Raw genomic sequence first — 19,764 nt, forward strand, 5'->3', positions numbered from 1 at the left:
AGTTTCAAGATAATTATGGAGAAGGATAGGTCTGGTCCTCTCAAGTTGAGGTTCTGAATTGGAGAAAGGCCAATTTTGATGACATCAGAAAGGTTCTGGCAAGTGTGGATTGGGACAGGTTTTTTTTAGCAAAGGAGTACTTGGCAAGTCGAAGGCCTACAAAAGTGAAATTTTGAGAGTACAGAGTTTGTATGTAACTGTCAGAATAAAAGGCAAGGATAAACTGTTTAGGGAACCTTGGTTTTTGAGAGATATTGAGGGAAAAAGGAGGTGCATAACAGGTATTGGCAGGTAGGAGCAAATGAGGTACTTGAGGAATTTTAAGAATGCAAGAGAACACTTAAGAAGGAAATCAGGAGGGCTAGATGAAGGTACGAGTTTGCTCTAGCAGACAAGGTGAAGGAGAATCTGAAGGTTTTCTACAGAAATGGAAAGGTATGTCACATCCGGAGTTAGGGACGATTTCCCTCCACGCCTCTCTGACGTCATGGGGAACCGCGTACGGGGCAAGTTACAGCAGTGGTTTGCCATTGCCTTCTGCCGGGTGAGTTTCCAAAGAGATCACCAGCTCGTAACCCAGCACGGATGGAAAGCGTGCAGGGGAGCCGGCTGGATTCGAACTCGGGACCTTTCGTCCCAAAGTGCGATGCTGATGTTACTACACTACCAGCTGGGTTTCTACAGATATATGAAGAGCAAAAGGAAAGCAAGGGGCAAAATTGGTTGTCTGTAAAATCAGAGTGGTAATCTATGCATGGAGCCAAAAGAGATGGGGGTGGGAGACATAAATCCATCGTCTGACACATAGTACCCAACCTCCTTGTCTGGTCTTGTTGAATCTGTAAGAGGGGATAAACATGCCGCATTGTTTTGCATGGATCAGACTTGTCTATTCTAAATTAAAGATTAACTCCTGGCCGTCATTTTGCATCCAAAATAATTTAACTATGTAAACGACATAAAGAATAATAGACGAGAACAAGTGAAAACACATAAATTGCTTGAGGAACTCAGCAAGTCAGATAACATCTAAACGAAGGAAGAAACAGCCGAAGGGGCCTCGGCCCGAAATGTTAACCGTTAATTGCCCTCCGTAGACGTTGCCTGACTTGCTGAATTCCTCCAGCATTTTTTATGTGTTGCTCAAGATTTCAGGCATGGTTCGTGTCCAAGAACCAGGGAAATCTTGCAGACACCAGGTGGCACGATTGCTTCAGCTTGAAAGTTTAATAAAGCAAACCAGAACGAAGTTTAAAATCAACCACCCTTCAGTAACGCTGTAAATTAAAACAATAGACAAATATCGTTAAAAAAAAGTTGGCGAGTTGTGGGGCTGGGGGTGACCCGCCAAGCCCCTGCCTCCACTCCGGTGCCCGGCGGCGCTGCTGTCAATCAAACCGGGAAGCGCACCAGCGCAGGCGGACGCGCCGCTGACGGCTCGGGGACGGGGCTGAGGCTGGGGCTGGGTAGTATGGATGGAGCTGTCCCCTCGGCCGCCTCTGCCCGCTCGCTGGACACCGCGCGGAGGCCTGGCTTCGGGATGTGCCGGGGAAGGAGTACGGTATCGTAGTGGTTGCCGGCGACCACTCAGCGGAAAAAAAAGTTTGGGTGAAGGGAGCTGGAATTACCTGCGGCCGGACATGCATTGTAAGTATCAGAATATATCAGAATCTTCTCCACGGAACTGGAGACCCGAACAGGGAACGGCTTCGGCTTTTGCTTTTGTTTTACTTTCGCTGACTTTATTGTTTCAAGAACTTAAGAAATTTTCTGTTTAAAATCCAATTTCCAGTAAAAAGAAGCCTTGTTGCACGTGTTGGATGCCAGTGTTACCTCCAGTTGTCTGTTTTATTCGGTACACTGTGTGTGCTTGCCTCCACCCTTCCCACTTCACTTTTCGTGGAGAGGCCTGGGATCAGACCTCGGCCCCCAGTAAGAATGCGGGCGGCAGGAAGGGAAGGCAAGACCGGCTGGTCGTTTCGGATTTGTACCCTTTCGCAACGATTGGCTTACGGGAGGTAACTGAGCATAAAAGCATATACCTTTATTCCCCCTTGCCCTGAAGCTAATGTAGGGAAGAAAATTACTGAGAGTTTATATATTTGATCTGTGTTGCTGCCTCTAACTTTCTGATCGTGGAAACTGAGTAATCCTCCGTTAACCTGGAAAGGGAAGTTTACGTTTGAAAGATATAAATTTGAAACAGTATACCAACAGCGAGCACTGTCCTGGGACATAAGTCTTCTTGTACAGTACTGCATAAACTGGCAGCAAGTTTAATGTTTACGAGAAGATAGGACTCCAGGGAATGATTGTTTAGTTATTTTCTCTTTTGGCTTAATGTCAGCTGATTAATGAGTTAGCATTTATTTATTTTTCATACACTTTAGAAAGTGGTTGAGTAGACATAAAGCTAGATTATTCTTCGTCTATCTCTTTATCTTTGTTTTCACAGGCTCACTCACGTTTGTGTTCAGCCAGTACTTTCAGCTACAGCACTCTGCATTCCCAGATAATCAGTGTGTGTGACCCTGCTATTGCATTAATCAACTCCAGATTTGTATGGAGATCAGATTGCATAGCAGCAGGATAAGTAAGAGATGTTACTCGGGAAAGAAAGTATGCATGAGTTTTGTGGGGGATGGGGAAGAAGGTAAATTAGCTCTTTTTTTTTGTCCATTCATTTTGCACTCCATGACCCCTGGTCAAAGTTATAGATGAAAGTTGAAGATTAAGCAGAAGGCTGTCTTGTGAGCCTTCCTTTTGAAAAAGGATCTAGTTCTTTCCTGGCATATATGACGAATAAACTCTTCTTGGGTTTCCAGCCGGGTACAGGTATCGATTATAACCGATGTTTCGCGGACACTCTGCCATCTTCTTCAGGGATGATGCCTGGGCATTTCTAGTGCGGTGGTATTTATACCCCCGTAGTCTGTCCTTCCTGATTGGTCAGTCCTCATCCAATCGCATTTCTGCTCTCTCACCTTGGATCGAATTCTAGTTCTTACTTGAGTGAGACCTTCGTCTTTGTTAAAATTCTTTTCCTCTAGTTTTATTTCAATGGCTTCCTTTACCAGGTGGTTGGAAAAGCCATTGGTGTAGCACAGTAGTTTTGTGCCGTCGAAGTCAAAATCCTATGGCCATTGTGAATGCAGTGTTTTGGGTTCTCCGGGTAACCCAAACGGATACACCTCCTATGCTCGATGTAGATTTCCACCGTGCGTTCTTTCTGGCCAATATATGCTGCTCTGCATTTGCAGGTCATCTTTAACCTGCATAAACTGTGAGTTGAGCTTCCTTATGGGTTTGTGGATAATATTTAATCTGATATTTCTTCAGGATCCTGGAGAACCTCCCACAAACTGTGGGAATATAGGGAAGATAGGCAGTAGCGACGGGTTCCTCCTCATTGTTAGCTTTCCTGGTTATTCTGTCAGTCCTTTTAAGGGCCCGATTGATTTCCTTCACCTTGTTGCCATTCTGCAGGAACATCATGCGTAATTGTCCTATTTCCTCAGGGAGACTTTCTGGGTCTGAAATAGTTTTCATATGCTTAATCAAAGTAGAAAGAACCACTATGTTGGGAGGCATGATGGTCACTGTTACTGTTGAGGGATACAAGTCCCTGTGAGTGGGTTTCCAATAGATGCCATGTCCGAGGCTACCGTCTAGTTTGCGTCATATTATAACGTCCAGAGATGGGAGGCAACCATTCTTCTCCTTCTCTATAATCATAAATTGAGCGTTTGGATGTATACTGCTCAGATGGTCATGGAACTGTTGGAGTGCCTGGAGTCCATGAGGCCACACTACAAACGTGTCATCAGTGTAACTGAAGAAACATTTGGGGTGCAAGGGTGATGAACTCAGAGCTCTCTCCTAAAAGTCCTCCTAGAAATTGGCAATAGCCAGCGACAAGGATGACTCCATGGCCACTCTGTCTGTTAGTTCAGAGTAGTTCCCTTTATAGAGGATATAAAGGTGTGTTCAAAAAGGTCAATGGTACCCTTATCAAACCTTGACCTCAGGAGGACCAAGCTGTTCTTAATGGGAACTCTCATGAACAGGGGCACCATGCCAAGACTGACCATTATGTCCTCTGGGTTCAGCTGGACGTTGGTTATCATTTTAATGAAGTCAATCGAGTTTGTGATGTGATGCTCACGGCCTCCAACAAAGGGAGACAGCATGGTCGTTAAATGCTTAAGTAAGTTGGAGAATCCACCTCACTGATGACAGACCTCGGGTGGGGGGGGGGGAGACCCTCTTTGTGTATTTTAGAGAGCCCATAAGGTCTTGATGGTCCTGGAGCCTGGGATAGAAATGTCTTGCAGATGTGTGCTGGTAGTCCAGATTTCCCTAAGGCGGAGGTGGAGATCGCCATCGAATCCATGGGTTCCTGCTGCAGAATTCTGTAGGCAGGATCACTGAGAATCTGTTGGACTTTCCTCTGATATTCCTCAGAGGACATCAGGACTGTTGCATTTCCTTTATTTGCTGGTGAGATCATGATGACTGGGTTTCACCACAGTGCCTGGGAGGCCAGTGGCTCTCCTTTTGTCATGTTTGGCTTCAGCAATGATTATGCACGACGTTCCTACAGAATGGCTACAAGGTGAAGGGAAAAAATCTGGCGCTTAAAAGGGCTGACAGAAAAACCAGGAACGCTAACAACAAGGAGGAACCCATCACTACTACCTGTCTTCTCTGTACTTCCATGGTTTCTGGAAGGAGTGCCAGGATCTGGAAGAACTACCGGATTAATACCATCCACAAACTTGTAAGGAAGCTCAAATCACAGCTTATGCGGGTCAAAGATGACTTGGGATTCAGGTCGGCTGGTGTTTACGGGATTCCCTGTGAATGCGGAGCAGCGTATATTGGCCATATGGGACACACAGTGGAAACCCGCATCAAGGACCACAGGAGGTGTATCCATTTGGGTTAACCAGATAAAAATCGGTGATAACAGAACACTGCATTCACAATGGCCATAGGATTGAATTTGATGGCACAAAACTACTGTGCCAGGCCAATGGCTTTTGGGACCACCTGGTAAAGGAAGCTATTGGAATAAAACTAGAGGAAAAGAATTTTAACAAAGAAAACAGTCTCATTCTAAGTAAGAACTGGAATTCAATTGTAAACAAGGTGGGAGAGGGGAAACCTGATTGGATGAGGACTAACCAATCAGGAAGGTCGGACTACAGAGGTATAAATACCACTTGACTAGACATGTCCAGGTATCATCCTTGAAGATTGCAGAGTTTGTCATCGAAACGTTGGGTATAATCGATACTTGTACCTGGCTGGAAGCCCGAGAAGAGTTTGTTCATCCTTCCTTCTGTTGCTTGCTGTTGAGACTTGGACAAGAAAGAGGTAGAAGAGTTGTTGTCACTCAAATATATTCTAGATTTCCAATCTGGGTCCATGGCTCTCTCGATTTGTAGTGTTCTCGTGCAGTGTGATGAAACTCTTGACTAAACACCAAATTAAACCGGAGCCAATGAAGACAGAGTCGTAGTAAGGTTAACCATTTACTGTTCACTCTTCCACATTAACATCATATGGTGAAAAGGCGTTGCTTCTGAAATGTTTCTTTGTGGGTAGAAATGGAGCTGTTCACGATCATGTGCACGCATGGCACCCACCTTCACACCACCTCCAAACCGGAGGCGACGTCATCACATACCGCGATATACCATAGACAGTGAATTTACCTTTGTTAAACTGTAACATAATTATCAACCTTTAACTAGAAAATACTTACCAACAGATTATTTAAAGCATAGACCCAACAAAGTAAAATAAATGCCTTAAGGGCAACACACAATTAATGATAAGGCTCAGTGGCATAGAAAGGCTGGGAACCTCTGAAAGACATTGAACTGCCAGTGCTTTGAAACTGGGATTTGGGCTGCCTTGTGGTAAAGTTAAAAGAGGACACTATTAGTGAAATGCTTTTTATTTAATGTTTATAATTAGAATGGAGAGTGAAGGAGGGGATGAAAAGGAAATATCTGAGCGTGGCATCGGATCGCAAGTGTATCAATCTTTGCATTCCAATTCCCTTTTGTAAGTTCGTCCAGGTATTGAATTGAATTCTGTTGGTGTCTGGTGAAGAGTGAGTGGAAGGGGCTTGTGCAGAACACATACAGTGTCATTTGATGGGCAGCCCTTATTCTGTGCTGCAGATCATAAAATTGTCAAACTGTACATTTCAGGTAAAATTAAAAATCATCTTTTCCATTCTCTGCCCTCTTGTTACTGGTTCTCTATCAGGGGATGTAGTTTCTCTTTATACTGTCAAAGTACTTAGATTTTTGAGTACCTCTATAACATTATACTTCCTGGTTGAGGAAGGATAATCCAGGCTATAAAAAGCACTGGCATTTCAATGTCTCTGATTACTCAAAGTATTCTAAAAGTTTTTGCTCACCCTTGCCGACGGTTTGACGTGCTTCTTAATGCAAAAGTCCAAGATTGGACACCATATTTAAAGCTTGTCCTCAGTTTAATTCTTTGGTATGAAGCTGCAATAGCTGCCAAGTTCCTCTTTTAATTGGGTGGGATTGTTACCATTTTCGTAAGAAAATCCCAATTACTTTGTGGTAAAAGCATGTCCTGAAAAGATGGAGTGCTTAATTGTTCCATAATTTAAACTAGTCATTGTTAGATAGGAGAGGAATTTTTTGGTTCCAGTTTAGTTTTGTGGGTTCTAAAGAAATTGATAGGTCAGGTAAAGGAACTGCAAATGCTTCAAAGAATGAGACAGGAGATGCCTATCAGGACAGTTTGTGAGACAGTCAGCTCCTTCTGCCGTCTCCACAGGTCTCCTGATGTTTGTTCCAATTTAATTTTCAGCTACTATTTGGAGAGACTGAAACTTAGTGCAAATCCTGATTTATAGATCTTGTTTCAAATGAAATGACCCCAATCAAAGTTATTAAAACAAGCTTAATGGAAGTTATGAGATTCTGGGCTGCAATGCTGCTATGTGAGTTGGAGCATAGAACATTGAAGCAGAACAAGCTCTGCCATAAAATGTTTGCTTAGTTGGAAGTGACACCACCAAGCTTTGCTGACTGTCAATAAAACAAAAGAAATAGGATCAGATTTAGTACCACCAGCATATGTCGTAAAATTTCACTTCGCGGCATCAGTGCAATGAAATACATGACGAACGAAAAAACTGAATTGCAATAAAAATATGTATATTAAATAGTTAAATTAAGATAAGTAGTGCAAAAAAAACAGAAACTTAAAAAAAAAGCAGCGAAGTAGAGTTCAAGGGTTCAATGTACATTTAGAAACCGGATGGCATAGGGGAAGAAGCTGTTCCTGAGTCGCTGAGTGTGTGCTTCTGCACCTCCTTCCTGATGGTAATAATGAAAAGAGGGCATGTCCTGGGTGGAGGGGGTCCTTGATGATGGAAGCAGCTTTTCTGAGGCACCATTCCTTGAAGGTGTCTTGGATACTACAGAGCCTAGTACCTGTGATAGAGCTAGTTCTACAGCTTTCTCTAGTTTACTATAATCCTACGCAGTAGCCCCCCCCCCACCACACCAGCCAGTGATGCAGTCAGAATGCTCTCTGCAGTATATCTGTAGAAGTTTTCGAGTGTTTTAGGTGACAAACCAAATGTCCTCAAACTCCTAATGAAATATAGCTGCTGCCTTGCCTTCTTTATAGCTGCATCGATATGTTGGGACCAGATTAGGTCCTCTGAGTTATTGACACCCAGGAACTTGGAACTGCTCACTTTCTCCACTTCTGATCCCTCTTTGAGGATTGGTTTGTGTTCCCTCATCTTGCCCTTTCTGAAGTCCATAATCAGCTCTTCAGTCTTCCTGACGTTGAGTGCAAGGTTGTTACTGAGACACCACTCAACTAGTTGGTATATCTCACTTCTGTATGCTCTCTCGTCACCGTATGGGATTCTGCAAACAATGGTCGTATCATCAGCAAATTTATAAATAGCATTTGAGCCACACAGTCATGAGTATGGAGAGAGTAGAGCTGTGGGTTAAGGATACATCCCTGAGATGCGCCAGTGTTGACGGTCAGTGAGGTGGATGTGTTATGACCAATTTGCACAGATTGTGGTCTTCTGGTTAGGAAATTGAGGATCCAGTTGCAGAGGGAGGTACAGAGGCCCAGGTTCTGTAGCCTTTTGATCAGACTGGAAATCCTGATCAGATGTGGCATCTATAGGGAGGGAAACAAAGTTAACATTTCTGGGTAATGATCCTTTATTAAAACAAGTTGGAAAAGTAGCGTTTTTTTTTTCATTTGCAGTACAAGGGTAGGGCTGGGGAGAGTTAAAGAAGTGTTTGTGATAATTTGAAGACCAAGAGAGACTGAGCTATACAAAAATGGGTGGTGAAGACTTAATCACGCTAAATTTGCCTATACAAGGGGAAAGGAGAGAGGTGAATGAGGCGAGAGGGGGAAGCAATGCTGGAGCTTGAACATGCAGAATGAAGCAGTGATTGGAGATTTGAACCCCTCAGGACTCTCACCACCGGGTTCAGGAACAGTTATTACACCTCAACCATCAGGCTCTTGAACCAGAGGGGATAATTTCACTTGCCCCATCATTGAAATGTTCCCACAACCTAAGGATTCACTTTCAAGGACTCCTCACTTCATGTTATTTGTCTGTCTGTCCATCTATCCATCCATCCCTCTTTCATTTATTATATTATGTTTCTTGGATTTGCCAACTATGCCTGCAAGAAAACGAATCTCGGTAGTATATGGTGATCAATATGCACTTTGATAATAAATTTACTTTGAACTTTGAAATAAAGAAAATGCTGGAAATATTCAGCAGGTCGGGTTTACATCTGTTGAATCATGCAGTGTGGAAATAGCACCCTTCCATATTAATCCCATTGCCCCGATGCGTAAGATTCAGGTGTAAACCTGGACAATTAAATGCTTTCATGATCAGCTTGAATCACTCTCTTAGACAATGCAATCCAGGTACTTGCCCTCTCTATACGAAGATTCCCCTCATACTCTTTCTGGATTTCTGTATGCTTACACTCAACCTATGTCCTTTCATTTTGTTTACCTCTGATATAGAAAAAATTACCTGCAATGATCTATACCCCTCTTAATCTTGTATATTTCAATCACGTCCCTCCTTGGCCACCTCTGCTGTGATGTTAATAGGGCTTGTATCTCCAATCTCTGTTCATAACTGAACTTCTGCGTCTCAGGCAACATCGTGGTGAATCCTCTCTGCACCCTCTCCAGTGCTCGTACCTTGGTGAACAAAACTGCGCGCGCTATTCCTCGTGAGGTCTGACCAAGGTTTTAGAAAATTGAAGCATAACTTTACATATCCTGTACACCTTTCTAGACATGTTATTCATCTCCATTGCCACTTTCAAAGATCTCTGTACCAACATTCCCTTTCAATTTTTTTTTACATATACTGCACGGACCAGCAGGAAATTTTTACACGGCCTGAAAACTGTGTAAAATAAAAGAAAATTCCAGCTGCATGGCAACAAAGGCTACATGTATGGGAGCATTTCAGTTATTGTGCACCTGCGCAGCCTAGAGGGAACTGTACACTGAGTCCCTCTATTCCTTAATACACCCTAAAGCCTGATTTATACTTGTGTGTACGGGCTACGCCGTAGGCCTGATTTATACTTTTGTGTAGCCCTACGCCGTAGCGAGTATGCGTTGTTGTGTCTGCGTCGCTCTGCAATTCACTGCCAAAACGCTAGTTAGCGGTGGGGTTTCTATGCCACTGTGAGTTTCTTCGTGAGAGACATGGACGAGGACATGCATTTCAAATATTTTTGAATGTCGGCAGGTAGATTTGATGATTTGGTTCATCGTCTCCAACCATTTATTTCGCATCAGTGTACAGACATGGCGGAGAAAAAGCAACCGGAAATGCGTAGGAGGAAATGCGATGCTACCAAGCGGACCAATCACAGTTGTTGCAGTCTGCATCGCCACGACGCATGGGTTACTTTTTTGGGGAGGTGCATGTCACTCTACGGCATAGGGTACGCGGTACCTATGGCGTACATTTGACACAGAAGTATAAATTGGGCTTAGGACTGTAGCATTTTTCCTATGTGTCCTAGCCTTGTTTGGGCTTCTGAAATGCAGCAGCACACATTAGTCTGAACTCCATCTGCCATCTTTAAGTCCAAGACATCGATATCTGAAGCCTAATACTACCCTCTGGACTATCAGCGACTCCACCAATCATTTTGTCCTTCATAAACTTCATGAATTTTGCCTCCTACTTCCACAACAACAAGGGTCTCAATACTAATCCTTGCAGCTAACCACCATGTCATAGGCATCCATTCACAAAACAACCCTTGACCATCACCGTCTGTCTCCAAAGCTGAGCCAGTTTAGGATCCAATTTCCTTATTTGCCCCGAGTCCAAAGGGCCCCTAACCTTTGAACCAGTCTTCCACACAGGACCTTGCTGAAGTCCATGTAACTCATACTTACTGCCCTATGCTCTTTTCCACCTCTTCAAATAATTCAGTCAAACTGTAAAGGGAAAAGAAAACTGAATTAATATAAGGATCTAGTGCTTTCTCTGCATACATGACGAATCAACTCTTCTTGGGTTTCTGCCCAGATGTAGGTATCGATTTTAACCGACATTTTGATGACAAACTCTGCTATCTTCATCAGAAATTATGCCTGGGCGTGTCTAGTCTGGTGGCACTGAGACATGCCCAGACGTCATCCCTGATGAAGAAGGCAGAGTTTGTCGTTGAAACGTTGGTTAAAATCGATACCTGTACCCAGCTGGAAGCCCGAGTAGAGTTTAGTTGTCATAAGTTAATGATCTTTTATTGGGAACAGGCCAGCCTGACATAGTCTGAAAAGGTAAGCTCAGGCTTGAGTGTGGGCTCTGTTACGTACCCCGTAACTGGGTTGCCAAACCAGCAGAAATGGATCACTCAGTTGGAGTCTGGATTACTCGAACTAAGAAAGTTTTATTAAAGAAACAAGCAACACAGTACTCTAATCAAAAGGATAATGAATGCAACAGTTCAGCAATGATAAACATACATGTACACAGAATTAAGATAACAGGATCAATCAAGCTCTATCGTTGTCTAGGGGTAAATGACCAGTTTCAAAGTGATGCAAAGTTCAGTTCAATTTAGTTCAGTTCAGTTCGCAGTAATCGCTGCCGTGGCGATGGACAGTGGGGGGAAGGAGAGAGAGAGCAAAACGAATGAATATTCAAAACAGCTTCCACACAGACCTTCGCAGTCAGCTTTCGGGCGAGTCCTTTGTGATGTCATCTGAAGTCACCGACCGTGACCCCTCCGTTTCCAGATACGATCGTTTCTCTGCGGTGAACCCAGCACCCAGGCAAGGGTGGACACACACCAGGTTCCCGCCGATCGTGCCTTTCCACCCTGTGCGTCTATGGCTTGTCCCGCGACCAGCCGTCCAAAAAAACTTCCCACCGACTTGTGGGAGATGCACCGCTTCCAGGGTCTCGTTACCTCGGGGTGTCATGTGTGTCCTGCCTTAGTGAACCTGTCCCTTTTTATCCCCCTGCTGGGGTATCGCCTGTCCATCACTTCAAACAGTTCAGGGTTCAAAGGGTGAGCCGATCTTGACAGCTCTCTTTCCGTTACTCTCTCCCATCCCTTCATTAACATCTCCAAATGCTGCTCCATTGTTTTCCTTATCTCCCTTTCTCCTGAAGACAGGTGGCAGACCAACTGCTGATTCCACTGGTGCCAGCACAGGACAGCTAACATCTTAATCTATGTGTATTCTCGTCACAGCAATAATAACCTTAGTTGAAGGATGAGATGTTAAATTGTTGGAATGGTGTAGGAGCCCAACACTGGTAAGTGTGGGGTAGAGAATTAAAATGTTGGACAACTCAAAGCTCTGGATCATTTTTGGTGACTGAATGGCAGAGTTCTGTCACTCGTCACACGGTCTGAATTTGGTTTCTCCTGATTTTTAGATGAGATCAAGTTGGGTGTTTTCAAAAAATACTCGCAACTGTGAGAAGGACGTAATGAGGGTTAATGGTTTGAATTAAAGAACAAAACATGAGAAGTCTAGAAATTGCAAGGGTAATAAAGACCTCCAAATAATCTCAGGAAAATGGAAGAGGCAATCTGTAAATAAAATTTCTGATGAACAGAATAGCACAGGGGTGATTTTATTCACCCTGCATATTAACTCAAAGTTAAAGTAACTTTAATACTTTCCATGTAAAAGGTATAAAAAGCAATGGATTTTTAAATTGCATTCATGCCTTTTTTTGAAAAACTGGTTTTTAAAAGAATTGTACGGGCGGTAGTGTAATTCTGGGTTAAGTTTTGAGGCAATTAGGTGTGGATAGAGAATGTTTTTCCTCTGATGCCTCAGAATCAGGTTTATTGTTAATGTTGTATTTGACATGAAATTTGTTGTTTTGTGGCAGCAAATTCAAACATTATTCCTTTTTTTTGCACTTTGTAATTTATAGTAATGAGGTAGTGTTCATGGATGGTTCTGAAATCTATCTGATGTTTGAGGGGAAGAACCTCTTCTGAAATCATCAAGTCTTAACAATGATTAAGGTAATCATGAATTATGTTTAGCAGAGTTTGAGAAGAGGACAATAGTGAAGTAGAGGTTCTAGATTTGCAGTTCAGGTCGGTAAGGCATCCGTTAGTCTCGTGAGACCATAGATTTGCGCCTTGGAAGGTTTCCAGGGTGCAGGCCTGGGCAAGGTTGTATGGAAGACTGGCAGTTGCCCATGCTGCAAGTCTCCCCTCTCCATGCCACTGATATTGTCCAAGGGAGGGGCACTAGGGCCGATACAGCTTGGCACTGGTGTCGTCGCAGAGCAATGTGTGGTTAAGTGCCTTGCTGAAGGACACACACGCTGCCTCAGCCAAGGCTCGAACTAGTGACCTTCAGATCACCAGACTGATGCCTTAACCACTTGGCCATGTGCCAACAGGTCAGTAAGAGTGCCATGAGAAGTGAGTTAGCAGAAATGGACTGAAAGCTGTTATTTGATGGTAAGTTATTTTCATACCGGGGAGAAACATTTAAGAATTAAACTTGAGGTAAGCAGTTTCCCACACCTACAAAGACGAAGGATATGATTGCAAAATATACTACAACTGCACTGTCTTTGCTGGCATTTGGGGACAAAATGCTGCCTGTTACCTCATCTTTGAATGTGGCTGCTCAGTTTATGTTGGGACAAAAGCTATAATGGGCGTCGTCAGCCAAGTGGTTCTGAGGAAACAGTGCTGAGTATTGGTATGCAGTCAATGTGTGGCTTTCCCACTTGTTGATACCTTCTGTCATTTTGTTGTCTGAACAGTAATTGGATGGCTTGGATTTCAGTGGAAAGGGCGCCTGAGGCAATTTTCCATATTGTAAATCAGTGCTAGTGTAGTTAAAGTTGGATCAGCTTGACTAGTTCAGCCTTGTTCTGAAGCTTAAGTATTTAGAAGGCGGGTTGCTATGTGGTCTCAACTTTAGCTGTATCTCTTGAACTTAGATGGAATAAATTGAAATAAATTGAATTAGCTGAAGACTGGCTTTATTAATGATGGAGATGATGGAGGAGTTGGGGTGGGAGGGTCAGATGAATCATCCACATTGTACTTCTGGCTGACTGTGGTTGCAGACAGTTCAGCTTTGTAGTGTTTATTGGAGGAGGCCTTTCATCTGCTTTCTGCTCCTCACACGTAACCCTGGCTGTCATCACACGACTGGCACTAGGAATAACAATAGCATAATTTCCCACAACAGCCTTTCAAAAAGCTTTTGAAACAAAAATTTCGAATTCAAGTGGCAATTTATGCAAATGAACCAGCTTCATAATGAGGAACATGATTTTTCTACTTGTAGTTAACAGCACAGAGTCCATACCAGACCTTTAAGTTAGTTCAAAAATAAATGTTGTTCATAATAAAACATATACAAAAGAAGAACACAATGCAATGCTCTTTACGTTCTTGGTGTCACTGGTTCTATACATAGTAGTGTTCGCACATTTTTTTTTCTGTAACTAGAATCTTTGCCACCCACGTGGCCCCTGGTGTGATGTGCTCTAAATTTTCTGAGGGGCATTCTGCCGGACTCAGCCCCTTAGTGTTCACTATGGAATAACCTGCTCTGGTCTTCCACCTAGAATCTCGCTACGTCCCTCGTTACGAACTTTTGCAGCCTGGAATATGCTAGTCGACAACTTTCCCCTGTCGACTGCACGGTAGCGTGGCAAGTACCGTAATGCTTCACAGCGCCAGCAGTTGGCAATTGTGGCTCATTGCCTGCTTGTAAGGCGTTTGTATGTTCCTCCCATGGGTTTCCTTCGGGTACTCTGGTTCCCCCTTATATTCCAAAGACTTCAACCCAGATAGATCAAATTTGAAGACCGAATATGATATTAATAGTAAGACTCTTGGCAGTGTTGGGGGATCAGTGAGGTCTTGGTTCTTTGTCCATAGGACACTCAAAGCTACTGCACAGGTTTACTGTGTTGTTAAGAAGGCGTATGGTGTGATGGCTTTAATCAACCGTGGGACTGAGCTCAAGAGCCGTGAGGTAATGTTGCAGCTGTATAAGACCTTAGTTTTTTTTTATGTTTGTCCATCGTCGTCGTCGATGAAGACCTTGACGCCATTGATGGTGTCGAGACGAGCGCATGATTTGGATTTAAGTGAGGGAGAGTTGTGCAGCGTCTGCCTCACTCTCTCTTCCCAATTCCCATCTGGATCCAGTGGCAAGACAGAGTCGAGACTGCTGGAGATGGGACTAGGCGCAGTGGATGACTAGGACGTCTTCTGTGTCTTGTCCTGCACTACACGTTCCACAACACTTGCAGAGACCGCCTTCTTGACCGTCTGACCTTCCATTGGTCTCGTCCACTCAATCCGCCGGATTCTGTCTTCACATGCTGGGATAGACATCTCCCTATCTCACTGAGGGTTTGAGACCCGTCAGCTACCCTCACCTGGTTTAGCCAGTTTGTCGAAGCCGTTGCCCGGGGTGTGGCTGCTCTCGCATGCAAATAGCTACGGGGAGCCACAGGTGAGAGCTGAGTGCCAGATGGGGACCAAAGGTGGACTAACCGCCTTGAAAAGGACGCGACATGTTCCCCCACCAGAGGTGCTACCCCTCCCTGACACCCCATACACCCCAAGACCTTAGTTAGACCCCACTTGGAGTACTATGTTCGGTTCTGGTCACCTCATTACAGGAAGGATGTGGATACTATAGGGAGAGTGCAGAGGAGATTTACAAGGATGTTGCCTGAATTGGAGAGCATGCCTTATGAGAATAGGTTGAGTGATCTTGGCCTTTTCTCCTTGGAGTGACAGAGTATGAGAAGTGACCTGATAGAGGTGTATAAGTTGATGATAGACATTGATCGTGTGGATAGTCGGAGGCTTTTTCCCCAGGGCTGAAATGGCTAACATGAATGGCATAGTTTTAAGGTGCTTGAAAGCAGGTACAAGGGGGATGTCAGAAGCAATGTTCCCTCTGATTTTTATTAGTCTGTGTGCAAAAATCTTACGTTGTGCAAATTATGGTATTTTCAGCTAGAAAATCATGATATTTTAGACATAAGGCATTAACTTGTTCATCGCCAAATGTGAAGTCACAATCTGCAATTGTGGAGAAATCAAAAGCTGACCATTCTTGTACCTCAACTTTGATCTCCTCTGGGTTTGATCACTTTCACCCTTGCTCATCTGCACTCAACCATAACATGCGTAGCACTCCTGTAACGGGTAATGACGGGTTCTGTTGCCTGAGCTCTGCGGTAGGGTAATTCTAGGCAGCTTCTGGAGTAGGTTACATGGTTAGCACAACATTGTGGGCCAAAGGGCCTGTAATGTGTTGTAGATTTCTATGTTAACGGGTTAGGGTTAGTAAGTTGTGGGTATGCATACGCATGTTATGGTTGAGTGCAGATGAGCAAGAGTCAGCTGCCCCCAGCATGTATTGGGACTGTGGTTGTTGACGCAAATGACATTTCATCGTATGTTTCAATGTACGTGTGGCAAATAAAGCTCATCTGTATCTTTATCATGTTGGATGCCTCCAAACGAGACTGCATGTGTTTTGTTCTTTGTTTCATAGACTTTTTGTGAGGGAATGTGAAGGATGTTAGTGAAATAGGCTGCAATCATGTGTTGGTCATGCAACACGTTCTCGAAAATGTAGTGTGTATCGTTCTCGTCCCTGTTTTCTATATTTGACTCATTATTGCCACATATGTGATTTCTACAAAAAAAAATTCTGCAACAGCTATTTTGATGCACATGACCCAGTGCACACTTCTGTGCAGAGTACGAATGTAGCAAGAACACAGAGCATCAGCAGGAAGTGGTGCATTTTTATTTTGGAATCCTGTGTCGGAAAGCATAGTGAAAAGACAGCTACTTGCACTTCCTAATAGTTTATTTTATGTAAAGAATCTCCCAAGAGCCGCTTTGCAAGATACGGTAAATGAAAGTAAAATAAATTTCAAATGCTAAGAATCTGACTTAAAAGGGAATGCTGAATGCATCCAGCAGCATCTGTAGAAAAGAGAACAGTAAATGTTTGAGATAGAAGACCTTTTTGTGCCAGAAGAATCCTGGCTCTGACATGTTAGATTATTTTTTTTACATAGCTATTGTCTGATCTTTTAAGTATTTCCAATATTTTCTAATTTCACTTTGGATGTCCATCATTTGCAGTTTCTTGCTCTTCATTGTTAAAAGCAAAGCATTGGAGTTGGAGAGAGGAGAGATACTTGCATGTTCCAGGTTCCAAAAGCTCGAGTTCAAAGTTAATTATTATCAAAGTATGTATATGTTACCATATAGTACTTTTAGACATTTACAGAAAATGAAATACAACAGAATTAGTGACAAACTATACATAAACAAAGACTGACAAACAACCAATGTGCAAAAGAAGATAAATGATACGAACAAAAATAACATTGAGAACATGAGTTGTGAAGAGTCCTTGAAAATTGTTCGGTGTACTGGTGATTGAAGTCTTCCACTCTGGTTTAGGAGCCTGATGGTCGTAGGGTAATAACAGGTTTGGACCTAAGGCTGCTGTATCTCCTTCCCGATGGTAGTAACGCGAAGAGAACAAGGCCTGGATGGTGGGGATCTTGATGAAAGATACTACTTCCTTGCGACAGTGCTCCATGTGAATGTAAACTTCTCTGTTCCTGGGCATTGGTGTTTCCATGCTGGCGTGTTGGAACACTTGGAATATTCACCATTAGTAAAGTGTAGAGAACAAAATGTGAACAAATTTTTAAAAACCTGCATATTTTGTATTTTTTTAAAGAACTTTGGATGTCCTCAAAGCTCAAAGTAGATTATATAAGTATGTATACACTCACTTGCCACTTTTTTTTAGGTACGGGGTAGAACCCAGTGTCATCATCTGCTGCTGTCGCCCATCTACTCCAAGGTTCGACATGTTGTGCATTCAAAGATGCTATTCTACACACCACTGTTGTAATGTGGTTATTTGTGTTACTGTCACATTCCTGTCAGCGTGAACCAATCTGACCATTCTCCTCTGACCTCTCTCGTATACAAAGCATTTTTGCCCATAGAACGACCGCTCGCTGGATGTTATTTGTTTGTGACACCATTCTCTGTAAACTCTAGAGATTGTTGTGTGTGAAAATCCCAGGAGGTAAGCAGTTTCTGAGATACTCAAACCACCCCATCTGGCACCAACAATCATTCCACAGAAAATGTCACTGAGATCACACTTATTCCCCGTTCTGATGTTTGGTCTGGAAAATCAGCTGAACCACTCGACCAGCTTTGCATGCTTTTATGCCACTTGATTGGCTGATTAGATATTTGCATTAGTGAGCAGATGTAACTAAAAAAAAGTGGCCACTAAGTGTGTGTTAGCTGGCCGGTGGTGTAGTGGCATCTGTGCCGGACTTAGAGGCGAATGGTCCCAGGTTTGAATCCGGCCGGCTCCTTGCACGCTTTCCATCTGTGCCGGGTTGAGTGTCAAGATAGCAACTTGGCCTCGTAAAAACAGACAAAATGCTAAAGAAACGACATGGGCCACAAGGTATGGAGAAGAATAACAATAAGTGTGTGTTATCATATACTAACAATGTATGAGCACTTTATCACCAATCAAAGGTAATCACAGTTATAACGCGGCAATCAGGGTGATCTATTTACACCCAGACAGTAGGATAAGTACCCAGCTAATTTGTTCATTAAAGAATAATTGATGGAACTTTGTTCTGTAAGTGAACAAAGTTCTTCACTGGCGTAGCAGCCTAAATTTTACATCGAAACAATAGAGTGCAGCATAAATTCACAGTGCTTTGATTTGTGCGTGATAATGAGTTAGTGTGACTTAATGTGAGGCATCTGGGATCAACATGAGCATGTTGGGGCTGATTGAATATAGTGACACTTGGAAATGATGGGAATGTGTGCAGACAGGATGGATGGGAAGGGAAACAGCAGAAGTGTAAGAGAAATGTACCTCGAGGTGGTAAGGACACAGAGTTATAATGTTTAGCATTTTTTGTCAATGTTCGAAGTACATTTATTATCAAAGTGTGTATATTTTGTACAATCTTGTAACTTGTCTCCTTGCAGGCAGTGGCAACAAAGAAACCCAATAGAATCCACTTTAAAAAAAGATTGTCAAACACCCAGTGTGCAGAGAGAAAGAAACAAATTATGCAAACAATAAAAGGGAGCACGTAGCGTTGAACTGAAGTTTACGAAAGTGAGTCCACAGCCATGAAGCCAGATGTCACCGCAGCCGATTCAGGAGCAGGCCACGGCCTTAGTTCAGTGCAGAGCTGAGTAATGGTTGTGGAGCAGCGAGCTGGAGTGGCCCGTCCCTCACCCCCCCCCCCCAGCCCCGACACAATAGACAATAGGTGCAGGAGTAGGCCATTTAGCCCTTCGAGTCAGCACCGCCATTCACTGTGATCATGGCTGATCATCCACAATCAGTATCCAGTTCCTCCCTTATCCCCATAACCTTTGATTCTGCTATCTTTAAGAGCTCTATCCGTCTCTTTCTTGAAAGCATCCAGAGACTTGGCCTCCACAGCCTTCTGGGGCAGAGCATTCCACACTCTCTAGGTGAAAAAGTTTTTCCTCAACTCTGTTCTAAATGGCCTACCCCTTATTCTTAAACTGTGGCCTGTGAATTTTCAATCCATGTCAGTACTCTGCCCCCAATACCATGTGCCCTAGTTTTGCCCACTAATCTCCTATGTGGGACTTTATCAAAGGCTTTCTGAAAGTCCATGTACACTACATCCACTGGCTCTCCCTTGTCCATTTTCATAGTTACATCCTCAAAAAATTCCAGAAGATTAGCCAAGCACGATTTCCCCTTCATAAATCCATGCTGACTCGGACCAATCCCGTTACTGCTATCCAGATGTGTCGTAATTTCATCTTTTATAATTGACTCCAGCATCTTTCCCACCACCGACATCAGGCTAACCAGTCTATAATTCCCTGTTTTCTCTCTTCTTCCTTTCTTGAGGAGAGGAACAACATTAGCCACCCTTCAATCCACAGGAACTAATCCTGAATCTATAGAACATTGGAAAATGATTACCAACGATTACCCTGACCTTTTCCATGGTCACGTGCGTCAAAGCATGCAGCGAAATGTGTTGTTTGCCTCAATGACCAGCACGCTCTTGAGGATGTGGTGGGGACAGCCTGCAAGTGTCACCACGCTTCCATGCCAACACAGCAT

The 19,764-nt window shown here is 43.4% G+C and overlaps 1 protein-coding gene across 3 annotated transcripts in view; it reads left to right on the forward strand.

The window, feature by feature from the left end:
* The first annotated feature begins 1,247 nt into the window (after nucleotides 1–1,247).
* gpsm1b (G protein signaling modulator 1b) overlaps nucleotides 1,248–19,764 on the forward strand; it is a 279,264-nt gene continuing 260,747 nt past the window's right edge. Inside the window, exon 1 of one of the 3 annotated variants that reach the window (XM_072240285.1) lies at nucleotides 1,248–1,647. In XM_072240285.1, the coding sequence (XP_072096386.1) occupies nucleotides 1,476–1,647 (172 nt within the window). In that variant the 5' untranslated portion in view covers nucleotides 1,248–1,475. The remainder of the gene's footprint in view (nucleotides 1,648–19,764) is intronic. The other 2 variants (XM_072240286.1, XM_072240289.1) reach the window with 2 other exon arrangements.

This window comes from Mobula birostris, chromosome 22 (genome assembly GCF_030028105.1).
Source record: "Mobula birostris isolate sMobBir1 chromosome 22, sMobBir1.hap1, whole genome shotgun sequence".
Taxonomy (NCBI): Eukaryota; Metazoa; Chordata; class Chondrichthyes; order Myliobatiformes; family Myliobatidae; genus Mobula; species Mobula birostris.